A 16,249-nucleotide genomic window follows, 5' to 3' on the forward strand; every position below is an offset into this window, starting at 1 on the left:
AGTTCGGATCAGTTTCTTAATTAATGAAAGGTTGATTAAATTAGAGCATCTTCAAGACTAGAAACTACAGTAAGCAATGGAATGGTGATAATTCAAACAAAGAGTAGACAACGAAACCCAGTTCAGTACAAAGGGAACACAATTCGTTTATGCACAAAATTTTCATCCTTGTGGGACAGACATATTCACCTTCTCTCAAAGTTCAAACGTGCAAGAAAATATGGGAAAAGGGTTGCAAAAATTAAGGGATACGAAATCAGAATGACAGTTGTAATGTGTAAGTGGTCATGGCGAAACCCGAAAAAGTTTTCAAGCATAGAGGCCACTGTCATGGCTTCATTTCACCGAATACCACAATCTCATCGTTTACATCTCCATATTGTGAAGTGAGCAAACAATTCAATGTCCAAGATGTAGGCATTAGATAATACAACCAGAACCACCACTTTGGGATTTTCTACAGATAAAGAATAACATAACCAGCTAAGTGAATACTACACCACAGTTATACTAGGTATAATTCAACATATTCACTTTTCATCATACCAAATTCTTTCTAATAGTAATAGCTTACCGGTTTAGGCATCAGAAAGTCGGAGAAAAGATTAAGCAACGGATAGAAGAACGATGATAAAGCTCCAGCTATTGTGACTTCCGGTGTCAATGACACAAACAACATTCCAAAGAAGGTGAAGTAGAGCTGTGTGGAGAAGATGGCATAGAAGTACCACAAAACCTTATATGCTGATCCATAATAGCCAATCATGGGATATGTGATCATTCTAAACAACAGAGTTTGGATAAATAGATAGGGTACCTCAACTGTCACCTGCAGAATATTTACACCCTCCTTATTTACTATAAGCTTTATCGAGAACCCAGAAAACTAGCAACTTAGCTCAAAGAGAGAAAATAAAAAAGTTCATTTTAACTTATGATGCGTAAGAGAACGTACCTGTGCTAGTGCATAAGCCCAAGAAGAGTACATCCCTGCAAATCTTTCTCGGTACATAACAATCCTCTCCGTGGAAACAAATGGTTGGACAGATGAGCTGCTGTTCATCCCCAGAAAGGCCACAGCAAAGTACATTGAACCGAAAATATTGAACAAATCTTGCAGTCTATTTTTGGAAATTTAAAGAAGAAAAGAAGATAGAAAGATGATGTTAATTATCAACAAGCCTACTGCAAAGGGAAAGTAATGCAATTTTCTAGTGCTTGAGCTCACGGCGATGGAGAAGTAGGCCTAAAGCAAAGATCTTGGGGAGGTGAATGTGTGGTTTCTTTTGAAGAAATCTATGGCTGCCCGATGATGAGGATGAAGAGTGGCCTTGCTTTGAAGGTAAGATAAGCTAAGATGAAGAGATCCCGACTGTTTAAAATTCCCAAAACTCCTCTTTGAAGTATTTTTTAACATAGAACCAAACAGGCAAACACTCATCCATCATTAGACCTCGAGATCTTGGATTTTCCCTCCCGACTTTCGTTTTTAGATGTAATAAGTGAAGGAATTGAAAGTGCTTATGATTGGAAATCTCAATTTATGGATCTGATTTCGTAAGGATTGAGGGAAGTTTTGGAGTCTGTGGCAAGCGATGCCTTGAGATTCCATGCTTGGCTCCCTAGAACACACACGATCCCACATCGGTGGTTCTTGGAGAATAAGGGGTAAAGTGAGTCTATAAAAGGGGATGAGTTTTCAGTAATTGAAAATTTACCTATTGAGCTTGAATCGAGCTCAAAACCGAGCTTGAATCGAGCTCAAAATCGAGTTCAAAATCGAGCTCGAGTCTCGAGTTTCAATCGAGCTCTTGAATTTTTTTTTGAGTTTGAGCTTTTTCGAGTTCGAGTCGAGTTTCAATTTTATCTTTCGAGTTCGAGTCGAACTTGAAAATTTTAGGCTTCGAGTTTTCGAGTCGAGTCGAGCTTACATTTGAAGTTTTTGAGTTCGAGTCGAGCTTGGCAATACTCAAGCTCGACTCGACTCGTTTACACCCCTAGGAACGACAACGAAGAACAATGATATATGAAGGGGTGTTTTATTTTATTTTTATAATTTTTCAGATCATAAATTATAGATCCGTTAAAAATACTTGTTAGGTTCCTCTAGAGTTCTCTTCTCTTCACCTTTAAATATGATTAAAATTACATTTAGATTTTGTTAAAAAAAACTCGTGAATTACAGTAATCTTTTGTGGACTAACATTACTCCCCCTTCAGTTCGGTCTGAAGCAAGTTATAAAGTGTGTTATTGAAGAGCTTGTACCCAGGAACAAGACCTGTTATTATTATACTGACATTAGATTGTTTTAATTTTCTTGTATTGTTTATTTATAATATATTTTTATGTTTTAAAATGGGCCAATATGCATGAATACAACCAAAGACGGCACGAAGGCAACATTTGTTCCAAGACAACGTAATTAAATGTGTTATTTTTTAATCAACAAATGCCATCCAAGGCAATCTATGGACCGTTTAAGAGTTGAGCTCAATGAATCATAATAAATGAAACTAATGAAGTGAAACTCATTGGCAACTTAATGGAGCAATGAGGTTAACTAAACCTGGAATAGTAAGCAATTAATGAAAAGCGGCGTCTCAAAGCCAAACGATTATTGCATACCACTTGGTAAAATGAAAATTATATACCAATTTTTTTTCAAAGTCCGTGGTACAAAGATGTCTATTCGCCACTTCATGATGGACTGACTACGAATTTTAATTCTTCCATGGGCTGCCTAGAAAACTATTGACATTTTCACATTTCTTTACTAATTCTGTAGCATCCAATCGTATTTTAGGATAGAAATACTCTTGTCCAATTATGTTTTGGGTAAATTACACATTTATTACCTAAACTATTAGTTTTTTTTCATTTTAGTACCTAAATTTTTATTAGTTTCAAAAGCATACTTAACGTTTACTTTTTGTTTCATTTTATATCGACAGTTATAAAAATTTAAACTGGTGCACGTGGCATTTTTATGGACAAATTACACAATCTTTCACTTAACTATCTTTTCACTCCTATTTTGGTCAGAAAAGTTTAAAAATTTTCAATTTAACTACTCAACTTTCAAGTTTCTCGTGTTTTAATCACTCTAATTTATTTTATTATAATTTTTGTGACATGAATTTTTTTTATTAAAATATAATTAAATAAATAAAAATAAATTTGAAAGTTAGAGTGATTAAATTAGGAGTAATTTGAAAGTTAAATAATTAAATTAAAAAAATAAAATTTAGTTATCAAAATATGAATAAGAATATAGTTGAGTGATGAATGATATAAATTACCCATAAAAATTATCATGTTGTAACAGATCTACTAAGTTTTAATGGGAGATATCAAAACAAAACAAAAAGTAAACATTAGGTATGATTTTGAACAAATGAAAGTTTAGGTACCAAAACAAAACAAAACTATAATTTAGGTACTAAACTTGTAGTTTACCCTTATTTGTTTTGGTGTCGACGCTCTCCCCCTAAACGATTCTCACACACCGTCACGAATGTCTAAAAGAACATAATAGGCTTCTTTGGATGTATTCAACTAATCGAAGGGTAAACATAAATGACCACCTGGGATTTGGTCTCCAAATGACCAACATTTTCAAATATGTATTAATATGACAACTAAATTATTTAAATGTTTTCAATATAATTGTATGTCGTTAACATTTAATAGAAGGTTTACGTGATAGGTAATAAAATTAATATAATTAGGGTATAGGTCCTTGTAAAGTTATGTATTCACTGCATTAGAATTCTACTTTGTTTTCTTTCATTTTGGTCACTACTTGGGTATGATTTGTTTCCTTGAATTTTCATTTAATGCAATTTGAATTTAATAAATTTATCTAATATTTTGGTCACTACTTGTATATGATTTGTTTCCTTCTATTTGTTTCCTTCTTTTTTTTTCCTTCTATTTTTAATTTGTCTAATATTTTAATTTGACCATTAACTTTAAAATCTTTTATTCTAGTCATGTATTAAATTTATAGATCAAATCACTTATATTTTAGAATTAATCAATTTGATCACCAAGATTAACTTTAATTCTTAATTTTTAATTAGGTCATAATTTTAATTTAATTTAATAAATTTATTTCTCCAATCAAATTTTGACACATGCCACCTTTTGTATAATACAATTTAATTAATTTAATAAATTTTTTGTCCAATCAAAAGGTGACATGTAACACCCCCAACCCGTATCCGACCCGGATCTGAGTCTGAGGTGTCACATTGACTTTTCAAAATAATTTTCTTAACAAATTGGCTAAAATTTAACTCTACATTTCAAGAAAACTAATATTTTACACTAATTTAAAATCAATTGGTTTTACAACACATATCAGAGCATATTAAATTCTAATTTCTTAGTACATGCCAACTATATTTAAAATAACAAAATACACATTAATCATTTCTTTTCTGATCTAAACTTTGTAAAGGAGAGGCTAACCTATCTTGCTCCTCTTAGCTTCTCTTCTCGCTTTTCGGAACCTGCGTATGAAACACTCACACACTAAGTTGATGACTTAGTGAGACATAATAACACATCTAATGCAATTTATATCTCCTAACCATGCATGCATATTTATACTATCATATCATACAACTCATATACTTTTCATGTAACAAATATATACATACATACATGTCATCATTTATGTTTTAATCGTGCTCATATATTATTATTATTCTTATCTCTTAGTCATATGTTCTTGTACCTAACATTCTTAACTATCATATGATTCATTCACCCAATACACACAACTTTATACAATTCACTTAATATCTTTCATACCATAACAACATATACATCATATAATACATTTATCATTTCACAAGAAAACACATAACATCATATCAAGTTTATTTATATTTTTTCTTTATTAGCCCATGTACACATGTGAGAACTAAAGATATGCGAGTACATAGAGGTTGTGCACATATGCTGTCACCACAGCTCGTATAATTCCCACAAGGGGTACTTAGATTTGTCCCGAATGACCACTATGTCCCGAAGGACCACATATCACATATGTCCTGAAGGACCACTCCTTAAGAACCATATACATATTCCAATGGACCAAAAAAGTGTACCGAAGTACCGTATATATGTTCCAAAGGATTACATATATGTCCCGAAGGACCACATAGAACCCTTGACTCTTGACATGCCAATTATTCCTCTAGCTCTCATGACACATAACATGGGCATCATCATTATGTTTACCATATATTCACATAGCCATATCACATAAGCACATTTTCTTATAGTTTCTTATCATATGACTTATCTATTGTGATCATGTAATCATATCACTTATACTCACATAGATCATATCCACATGGCTTATCTCATATACATATGTTAACATACTTTATGGTCACATAGTTTATACCCTTTTCACACATAGTCACCTAGGTCCACATTATTTAGCTTATTTCACCTTTCATATATTCATATAATTCATTTTCACATAATTGATATCTTAATCACATAACAATAACATGCATTCACACATAGCATATAACATGTACAATAATATATCACACACATATTCATATCAATAACATGCTTATATTTATGATTTCATGTATGCTAATATAGGAAATATACTTGTCACAAGTCTTATTTCCATTCATTGTCATATACTAACTAATATGCACTCACCTGACCTCACTAGTCCATACCAATCTCTTATCTCTTTATCGATGATTGTTGCTTGTCGACTTGTCCGGACATTGCTCTCGATCGATATCTACACAATCATACGTATTATACACATATCAGTATTCCCAATATCACGCTTCAATCCTTAATTTCTTAAGCTAGAAGAAAGATCAAATTTTCTTTTCCATTTGAAGTAGTATCGGTACCCACTATAGGGTATCGATACTACACTAGCTGTAGTATCGATACCAAGCCTGGGTATCTATACCAAATTTACATTCGATGTTTTCTGGTATCGATACATTCCTTATTGTATCAGTACTCATGGTATTGATACTACCTTCCCAGGTATCGATACCCTTTGAACAAATTTATTGGTAGAAGCAGTACCGATACCTCTTGCCCAGAATACACTTTTCTAACCCGAAAATCTTACAAAACTCACTTAAATCCTCTACCATCACCTCCTTTTAGCCTTTTAAGCTTAACTACATTTATTCTAATCAACTTAGATCACTTTAATTCATCCCAATATCCACTATCCCACATATACTCTTGGATTCAATAATTAAGTCAATAATTCAACATGTTCCAAATTTGTTTATAACACTTTGAATTTCTTATTCTGATTGATGACAAGTCAAATTTGACTTCCAACTTCAATTACTAACTCTTTTCCAAGATTTCACTTATAAACCTCTCATCTTTAATCCTTTCTAACTTAATCATCTTTGAGTTTTAAGCTACCTTAAGCTTCACTTAAGCTTTTTTATCATCTCAAGAATCAAAACTAACTTTAAAACTAAAGAATTAACCAGTTTGAGACCAACTTACCTTTGAAATGAGCTCACATGAAGAAGAAGAAGAACTCCATTCTCTAGACTTTTCTTTTCCTTTTCATTCCCAGTTCCACGTATTTATATCCCTTAAAAAGAGAAAATAAAAATCTTCTTTTAGAAAAGACCATATTACCCTTATTACTTTAAAACTTTACAATTAAATCCAACATCAAAAATTCTCCAATAAGGTCCCTAAACTTTTAACTTATTTCAAAATTGAGCACCAAGTTTTCAAAATTTATATTTTAGTCACTAGCCCAATTTTGGGATGTTACATGACATGTGTCACCTTTTTGAATTGAAGTGAAAATAAATAAAGATGAGTTTTGACACCCAAGAAAATCCAACTTGAGTCCCAAGGGTAATCTGCACATGCCTTAACCACTAAGCTAATTCTCACACTTGTTATTGGGATAATACATATGTTATATAACTTGTTCAAGTTTAGGCAGAAAAAAATTAAAATAACTTAATTGGATTTGAACCTAAAATGAATTAGTAACCAAGCAAGACTTAACCAATAAACTAAATTTAGTATTTAGGACTCAATTATAATATTATATATATTATATATATTATATTATAGTTAATGATAAAAAATAAAAATTGATAAGGGAGAACTTACATTTAGGTCAATCCCCCTTACCCCATCGTACATGGGAATATGATTTTGTTGTTGTTGTTGTTGTTGTTACATTTAGGTCAATTAAGAATATGACAACACTTAAATCACTAAAATAAATCTAATAGTTTATTTATAATTGATTTAAGATTTTAATATTTTTAAACTAGATTTATTGTTTTCATATTTATTTTTTAATTATTATATATATGAAATCATTAAAAATAATTTAATATTCAAATTATAATCATACGAAAAAATATTTAAGATTCAAATTATAAATTTATCTTTTAATTTTAAACTGTGCTTGTGAGTTCGGGTATGTTAAATAAATTTTTAATTTAATTTTAAATATAAATCATTAATAAATAAATAAATAAATAATAAATAAATTTAATTTAATTTAAAAATATTAAAATCTTAAATTAATTATAAATAATATATTAGATTTTTTTTAGCAATTTAAGTGTTATCATATTCTCAACTAGCCTACATTTAAATCCTCACTTGTCTATTTTTATCTCTATCATTAACTATAATATATAATATATAATATATAAAAAAATATTTTAATTGATTAGCCTATTGGTTAAGGCTTTACTTGGTTACTAATTAATCTTGGGTTTAAATGAAATTAAGTTATTTTAGTTTAATTTTTCTGCCTAAACCTGAACAAGTTATATAATATATGTATTATCTTGATAACAGGTGTGAGGAATTAACTTAGCAATTAATTCTAAAATCTAAGGGATTTAATCTATAAATTTAATACATGACTAGAATAAAAGATTTTAAAGTTTATGCTCAAATTAAGGCATTCGACAAATTAAAAACAACATCAGGATCAAATTGCATTAAATGAAAATCCAAGGAAACAAATCATAAACTAGTAGTGACCAAAATGGAAGAAAACAAAGCATGGTGCAGCGTCGCGAATACGTAACTTTACAAGGATCTGCATCTTAATTATACAAATTTTGTTAACTGCCACGTAAATATTCCCGTTTAATGGCGGGGGACTATATTGAAATCATTTAAATAGTTCAGTGGTCATATTGATACAAATTTGAAAAATGATGGTCATTTCGAGACCAAGGCCATAGTTGGGTGGCCATTTATGTAGTTTACCCAAAATATTTTTGTCCATCTAAAAGGGTATACCTGGAGTCTGAAAGGATGCACTCTCCTCGTAGCTAGGAAAGGATGCTTCCTACTACACAAATCTGAGACTACTGATCATGAAACGATTTGCTCAGTTGGTCTTTTTCCTTTCAAGGTTTTGTAACACGCAAATTCAACTTGACAGTTTGAACAGATTTGAATATCATGAGAGACCCACTCGATAATTGAAGTCTTTTCTTTAAATGCCAACACTTAATTAGTCTAGTGAGATGAAACAATGAAATCTTTAAGTAAATTTAGGAGTTCAAATATTGATGTTTGTGAATAGAGTAAATTGGATTTAGAGAGTCATTTCATAGTGAATATCTACAAAACTCGATCCAAAATAATTAATCAACAAGTCAGATAGTGATAGTTAAACAAAAAAAATATATTTTCTGTAAATCAAATCCATAAACAACATATAAAAGTTTAGTATGGTACAATAAGTGCTAATAAAAGTTACAAACATATAATATCAAAATATGAGTGTAAAGCTTCATCAATTTTAAAATCAAATACTTTACAACGGTAAAACTTATTATACCAAAATCATTTATAAATTTACTAGAACTCTAATTTAATCTAAAACTTGTTTACATTTAAAATAACTAATTTAAATTTTAAGTTAAAAACATTTCGATTGTAATTTTCTTAAAATATTATATTTCGGATAATCTAATAAATGTAGCACTTGGGTGTAACCCAAAACAATTTTTCTCCAATTTTTACAATCAACCAAGTGGTGATTAAAAATGAAAATTTTCAATAGTTTGATGGCTAAGATGAAAACGACACCTAACTTTGATGACTAAGATGAAAAAGGAAACCTAACTTTGATGACTAAGATGAAAACGAAACCTAACTTTGATGACTTGTTTGAAAAAAAATATAAAATTATATATTTTACCCTTAAATTATAAGTCAAACCATTAAAATGTTAAAACTCAGGTTTGATTTTCCCTACTTTAGTCTTAGTCTTGAGGCTTTGGCTGATTTATTCCCCATGGTGCTGTGAAAAAAATTATTGGCTGAAATATGGTCTTATCGAATTTATTTTTTGATTTAGTGTGAATGTTTTACAATTATTATTTTAATATTTTTCCCTTTCCTTGAGCCTAAGATTCTGGCGTCTCCCCTCATTTATTCAAAGTTGCATGGCGGTATTCGCGTCACACGTCAAAGTCACATTGTATTCTTGACGACTATTTAATTACTGTAGCATTCACACCATCTCAAAAAAAAATTATGTCGATACTCTAATTTAACCAATATTTTTTTCAAAAACCCTACAGTAGCGAATCAGCCGGTATCATGCTACATTTAATATCCTCCATGGCTATATGCCAGTCATTTCTACGAAAATCATACCGCTCAAACGACAGCGTATGAAATTATGGTCTCCCGCTCTCTTCTTATCTGCATTTTCCAATGTAATGTTATACCAACCACCAACTTCATATCTGCCATTATCTGGACTCTCAAGTCATGGGACAAGTCTTGGACAAATTCCACGGTAACAATTTCTTTTATTTTACTTTTTTTATTTCCTTGAAATTTCATAATACTGAACTTTCTTATCCTTCACTCCCGCTAGTTGTTTTCTTCATCATGTGAATCATAAAGGGTGCTTTTTGTTATGCATGGAAAGCTAAATTTTGAATTTTTCAAAAAAAAAAAAAAGTCAGAGTAGTAACCAAATGAGGACCATGCTAAGCTTTAATTATAATTTTGAAGAAATGGGTATTTAGAATATGATGCTCTAGATGACCATGTTGACTGACTGGAACTGTTTGCTGCTTCCAATTTAATCAATGACTTTGAACAACTGCGTTTTCATGGCTTCTTGTTTTTCCTTGTTTGTTTAGGTAAAATCTGTGTAGTGAGATGCGTGGTAGGAATTTAAATTGTGGTTGTGGATCGTTTTCAATCGCGTTGCTGTGTTACTATTTGGCTTCATGGGAACTGAATTAGTGACTTCGTAACCTTTTGTAGATTTTTTTTGGAGGGATTACAAGACAATATTTGTTCAAAATTTCTCTTGGTCTATTGATAATTTGCGCAAACACCTGAAACACAGCTATTCAAAACTGTGACCTGTAGAAAGAACTACGTTCACTTTATTACTGTGGATTCAACTTTTTGTAAATGTATTATAGGTATTGATTAAAACTTTTTTACAGGGAAGGAATGGAGAAAGGAACAGACTAGGAAAATTAGCGATAAGGTTTATGAGCGTATCAAAGTTCAATCAGGAGCTACTTTAAGTTTTGAAAATCTATATATTGCTGTCCTACTTGTGTACAAGTGAGGAGTTTTGCTCAACAGTTCTCTTTTTCAGTTTCAATGATTTCATATTATTTGGTCTTGCAATGGAAGATTTTTACCTTGTCGGACTTAAATGATCGTTGGTTATTTCTTCTGTAGTGATATTAATAAGTGTTTACCCGGACCACACTTCGATCCACCTTCGAAAGAGCAAGTCAGATCAATGATGGAGGTAACCCCAAAATTTAATGCAGCAATTAAAAGGGTTATACTTTACTGCAGCGAAGATGCTATGAATATGCTTAAATGATTTTAGTTCGGTATTCTGAATCTACGAACTTGGTTAATCGACAGTCTACGCTGTATCGAAGGGCTTAGCTATTGCATAAGAGAAGAAAAAAAAGGTTACCAATTTGAATGATTTTGGTAAAAGGAAGCTCTTGGAGTTTAAAAGGAAATATTTGTAGTAATGGTTAATGGTATGAAACAGTTTCATTTGTTTCATTTGCAGGAGTGTGACTTCAACCTTGATGGAGAACTTGATCATGAAGAATTTGTCGAATTCATTCAACTTCTCACAACCGACACGTTTATTGTCGTTAGTCAGGGACTGATTGTCACTTTGGTTGTTGCTCCAACTGTTGCCATGGCGACGAAGAAGGCTACTGAGGGTGTTCCTGGTGTTGGGAAAGTGGTGCAGAAGTTACCCAATTCGATTTACGCATCCCTTGTGACCCTTACAGTCGTTTGGTTTAAAACTTCACGTGGAACGGTTTAGTCGAGCATCACATATTTTTCTGCCAAACTACCATCTATGTAAACGAGGTGAGATCTTAGTTTGTATAGAATGTCTTTCATGTTGGCTTAATTATCAGAAGTACAGTGTTTCTGAAACTTCTTTGTACAAGAATCATTAATTTGTGATAATGTATATGAAGAAAGAGTAAATGAAGTTGTAGACAAATTATTATTATTTTGCGGAGAAATATACAACATTATGATCATAAGAAAACTCTTAATTTATACTATGGTAGGAAAAATGTGACCACGTTCCCTTATTCTTATGGTACTTGAACATTTGATCCATGTACTAGCATCTCACTACCTGGCACTTGTTAGAGATGTGGATCGATCGAACTCGTAAGAAGGATCCCAATCCAATGAAGAAGATAGAATCTTCGATGAGGTTACCAGAACTTCGGAAATGGAAGGACGAGCGTTGAGATCGTGAGCAACACACATTTTAGCCAGTTCAGCCATGGAGAAAGCCAAATCCAGGGGATATTCAGGCCTAAGAGAAGGATCAATGAAGTTCTTGAGCTTCTCTCTCACATTATCCCCCTCAAGCACTTCTTTGATAGATGCAGATAACAGCTCTTTGCCTCCACCGATCTTATCGGCAATGTCGGCATTTTTCCCGGATAAAAGTTCCGATATAATAACCCCGAATGCAAAAACATCGAGCTTAGGCGTGACGACACCATTTTCGATGTACTCGGGAGCCATATAGCCTTTAGTCCCAACCACATGCCTTGTCAACTGCAATCCACCATCATCATTGTCCTCAACAGTTCTTGCCAACCCAAAGTTGGCAACTTTGGCTCTAAAAGTTAGCATCCAACAGAATGTTACTGGTCTTCAAATTCTTATGAATATATGGAGGATTTACGTAGTTATGCAAATAGTTGAGTGCATCAGCTACATCATATACAATCTGTACTCTTTGCTTCCAAGAAAGAGTAAATGAAGTTTGAAACTTGTTGGAGTGAAGCCAATCCCTTAACGAACCTTTATCTGCATACTCATAGACAAGGTAAGTGTTTCCTTCATGTAAACAAAAACCCGAAAGCCTTATAATGTTGCTGTGATTGATCTTCTTCAACAAATTGATCTCTGAAGAAACATCTCCTTTCATTACTTTCACAGCAGCATCGTCACCCTGGAAAGAACCTCGAAAAACCGAACCTTTGATTCTGTTGGATTCACTGAAATCATCAGTAGCAGCTTCCAAGTCCTCGAACTTATACCGAGTCAAGGACTCGATTGCGTAACGAACACACCTTGGGACGATATCGAAACAGACCAGGAGTTTGGAGTGTAATTGGTTGAATCCGGCAATTGTTTAAGATCGGATGGCGGTGAAGAAACTATTGGACTGGCCTTGTGAGCTTTCCTTTGATGTTTGAAGAAACAAAACAAGAACCCTGCAAGACCAAGGAGAAGAAGTAAACCAACTCCAATTCCAACACCAATGAAAACCCATTTCTTGGAAGACTTAGAAGCAGATTCTCCAACAGGCGAAGTTGGTATTTGAGGAGCAAGGCCTGGAGGTGGAGGGGAGCTTTGAGGAAGTTCAATCCTGGCAGGCTCTTTTTCAAGTGGAACCAAAATGGGTGTAAATGGGAATATTATATCAGTCTCAGACAATTCATTAGCCTCCAATATACTCTTCACCTCAACACCAAAAGTCTCAGCAATAGAAGAAATGGAATCACCCCAAGTAACAATATAAGAAAGCAAGTATTTTGCACCTGCTCGAGTCTGATTCTGAGTAGGACAAGCACATCTAACGGGAACCACAAGCTTTTCACCCACTTTAAGATCCCTATAATCAATGGGGTTTTGAGCTTTCATCGCCTGACAAGTCGTAAGGCCCTGATAAGTATCATTAGAAATCGAAAAGTAAGTTTCAGTAGTAAACTTGATGGTGTAAGAGGCATTATGCTGGTAAAAGCTGGCGTTTTTGGTGCTGAAACAGGAACAGTTGACCGGAACAACCACCATTGACTTGGGGGTGACCGATGAAACATCGGCTGAAAGGTTGTTTTGAGAGGAAATCTGGGTTGCTTCGGCTCCTAACAGGTAGGCTATGGAGACGGGTGTGGTGTAAAAAGGTGGCTCAGACCGGAATGTGATGTAGGACAGACATGATATCTGGTCGCCGTTACATGAGAAGCCTCTGGTTATGTTGTTGTCCTTGCTTGGGTCTTCACAGGCGAGTTGCTGGTTGTTTACATAGCCTTGTTGAGCTTGAGTGAATCCGAGGAAGAAGAAGAGGCATGGGAGCAGCGAGAAAGGAAGGTCGAATTTCGGACGAGAATTCAATGTTCCAGCTGCCATGGGAAGATGATTTTTTTTTTTGAAGTTTAGAAAATGGAGATAGGGAAAGGAGTGGTTTTTCAATTTGGTAAAGTTAAGAAGGGGAGAGCCAACTGTATGTAATTAATGGGACTTTTCAACACGTTTTTCTTTGGTGCTTCGCTTGGACTGAGTTCTTTCGGGGGCATTGACTTTGCTGAGTTCAAATGTTCAACAGCTCTTGGCCCTTGTTACACGCCATGAAACCTCATCAGATATTTTCCGCTTTTCATCTATTTCATTTGATGACGACATTTTTTATAATCTATTCAATAATATCAATATGCAACGTTTATAAAATAATATATATTTAATTTTTTTTAAATTATTGATAATTAATATTATAGTATATGTTACATCATTTAAAGCGATAATATCATTTGTGTTACGTCAGTAATTGAACATATAACAATGTCAATTGTATTTATTGACAGTTAGTTGACTACATGTTTTTATCTAATAAATTATTTGTATAAACGTTAGACGTAATTTTATCATTATGCCTTATATATTATGGGTTAGATTCTAAAATATATTTATAAGATTAACATATAATATATTAGCATCAAGCAAGCCATCTGAATAGTTAAAGAGATATTGTTATCTTAAAAGATTTTAGATTCGAGCACTAATGATTATAGAATTACATGATATTTGAACATTCATTGTCAAATAGTTAAGAACGCTTTATTAAATTGAATTTTTAAATGTTATTAGCACAAATAAATCGAATATTTATGTAATTCACTAAAACAATGAAAATTATGTCAAATTCATACACATATAAATTGGTATATAATAAAAAAATGATGTAATACTCCATTAGATAATCATTTTGGCCCATATTTTTTTAAAGTATTTTAGTCATAATGTTTTATTTTAAAGAAAAAAAGTCTCTAACATTTGATTATATAGTCACTTTGACCATATGCTTATATTTTTAGAGTATTTTGGTCTCTCAACGTTTTATTTTAGGGAAAACACCTTATTTTAGAGCGTTAACCATTTTTTGAGTAATGATTTTCATCCAAAGATGGATTTTCCCCCAAAATGAAATACTGGGACCAAAATGTTCAAAAAAGAATACGAGTCAAATTGACTATTTTGTCAAATGTTAAGCTATTTTGTCAAACGTTAAGCTATTTTCTTAGCATTATGCCTGTTAAATTTTGGGCAAGCTACCTAGATCGTAATCCACCTATTATTTAGTTTCTAATTTATTCACCCAACGATTTTTTAAAAAAAAAATCATGTTTAACATTACTTTTTGATCATCCACCATTAAAAAGTTAACGACAATGTTGGCATGACATTCTATTATTATTTTGTAATATTGATGTGACATTATGTAATGGTTACGCATCAATATCACCGTTATTTTTTAACGGTAGGTGACCAAATAGAACCAAAACATAATATTGGGTATAATTTTGAAAAAAATAATAGTTGAATAACCAAAATAAAACAAAACAATAAGTGATTAACCAAAAAGATAATTTACCCTAATTTTAAGATGCCTTGTTAGCAGGGACAAATGTATGCATCCTTATTCTTCAGGAAAAAAGTGTTCAAATTTTAAATCCATATTTTCAATTTTTAGATTCGCTACCCCAAATCAGAGGGTTAGGAACTCTAATAAAAAGAAAACAGTGTTATGGGTAGTTGGGCAAATATAGAATGAGCCCAACGAACCACAGTCGCTAGGAACAATTCAACAATGTTTTGAACGGACCATTCCTTTATTGGTATGCACTTGTTTGACGGGGCAGAACAAAAAGATAGGATTTATTTTTGATAAATTTGAAATTTTAAAAAACTTATCTAAAAGGGATATTAATCAAATTACTGACTGAAGGAATGTCTGTTATTTCTAAAAATTTCAAGTTCTAACACCAATAACAGAGGTGACTGAGACAAATATTAATTTGTAATAACCTTATCTTAAAAAAAATCTTATTTAAAGAGGAGATAAAGGATTTTAAGAGAAAAAAAAGAATGCTCCTAGTAGATTTAAAGTTTATAATTTAAAAAATGAAAGAATAATAAACAACTTTATTTACCAATCAAATATATTTGTTCATAAAATGATAGGGACTTAAATCCACAAAGTTAAGAATATTCCTAATAGATCTAAAATTTATAATTAAAAAATGAAAGAATAAAAATAAACAACTTTATTTACGAATCAAATATATTTGCTCATAAAATGATAGGGACTTAAATAGGCCTGTAAACGAACCGAACGCACACGAACGGAGGTATATTCATGTTTTGTTCATTTAATAAATAAACGAACATAATCGAACACGAACATAAACGAACAAATTTTTTTTTGTTCATGTTCTTTCATTAAGGAATATAGCTTGTTCATGTTCGTTCATTTAATAAATAAATGAACATAAACGAACACGAACGAACGAACATAGACAAACACAATAAACGAACATAGACAAACACAATAAACGAACATAAACGAACAACACAAACACAAAAAAAAACTTATTTGAACACAACAAACGAATGTAAAAA

At 32.2% G+C, this 16,249-nt stretch overlaps 3 protein-coding genes across 3 annotated transcripts; 1 reads left to right on the forward strand and 2 right to left on the reverse strand.

Annotated features, from left to right (window-relative positions):
• Window positions 1-328: 328 nt before the first annotated feature.
• Window positions 329-1,121, reverse strand: LOC120133696 (pleiotropic drug resistance protein 3-like). Its single transcript, XM_039150226.1, has 3 exons — window positions 956-1,121; window positions 575-829; window positions 329-457 (listed from the first exon to the last, which is right to left on the reverse strand). Exons 1-3 carry the CDS (start codon window positions 1,088-1,090, stop codon window positions 329-331), a joined length of 519 nt encoding a protein of 172 aa, XP_039006157.1. The 5' UTR covers window positions 1,091-1,121.
• An 8,608-nt stretch (window positions 1,122-9,729) lies between these two features.
• On the forward strand, window positions 9,730-11,504 carry LOC120133647. The gene is made up of 4 exons (XM_039150196.1): window positions 9,730-9,830; window positions 10,498-10,621; window positions 10,742-10,814; window positions 11,094-11,504. Exons 1-4 carry the CDS (start codon window positions 9,803-9,805, stop codon window positions 11,358-11,360), a joined length of 492 nt encoding a protein of 163 aa, XP_039006127.1. The 5' UTR covers window positions 9,730-9,802; the 3' UTR covers window positions 11,361-11,504.
• Window positions 11,505-11,526: 22 nt separating this feature from the next.
• LOC120133646 (protein LYK5-like) lies at window positions 11,527-13,758 on the reverse strand. Its single transcript, XM_039150195.1, is given in 3 exon segments — window positions 11,527-12,190; window positions 12,192-12,640; window positions 12,643-13,758. Coding segments are annotated over 3 exon segments (2,016 nt in total). The 5' UTR covers window positions 13,703-13,758; the 3' UTR covers window positions 11,527-11,683.
• Between the last annotated feature and the right edge of the window lie 2,491 nt (window positions 13,759-16,249).

The sequence above is a fragment of the Hibiscus syriacus genome, unplaced genomic scaffold (assembly GCF_006381635.1).
Source record: "Hibiscus syriacus cultivar Baekdansim isolate YM2019G1 unplaced genomic scaffold, ASM638163v2 tig00110584_pilon, whole genome shotgun sequence".
Taxonomy (NCBI): domain Eukaryota; kingdom Viridiplantae; phylum Streptophyta; class Magnoliopsida; order Malvales; family Malvaceae; genus Hibiscus; species Hibiscus syriacus.

What these genes read in the sequence shown, in the direction of transcription:
- LOC120133696 (XM_039150226.1), bottom strand. Translation starts at nt 1,090, where the DNA reads ATGTACTTTGCTGTGGCCTTTCTGGGGATGAACAGCAGCTCATCTGTC. An exon ending in GGGCTTATGCACTAGCACAG is followed by an intron (nt 830 to 955) that starts GTACGTTCTCTT and finishes AATATTCTGCAG; the next exon opens with GTGACAGTTGAGGTACCCTA. An exon ending in ACTTTCTGATGCCTAAACCG is followed by an intron (nt 458 to 574) that starts GTAAGCTATTAC and finishes CTTTATCTGTAG; the next exon opens with AAAATCCCAAAGTGGTGGTT.
- LOC120133647 (XM_039150196.1), top strand. Translation starts at nt 9,803, where the DNA reads ATGGGACAAGTCTTGGACAAATTCCACG. An exon ending in AGTCTTGGACAAATTCCACG is followed by an intron (nt 9,831 to 10,497) that starts GTAACAATTTCT and finishes ACTTTTTTACAG; the next exon opens with GGAAGGAATGGAGAAAGGAA. An exon ending in AAGTCAGATCAATGATGGAG is followed by an intron (nt 10,815 to 11,093) that starts GTAACCCCAAAA and finishes TTTCATTTGCAG; the next exon opens with GAGTGTGACTTCAACCTTGA.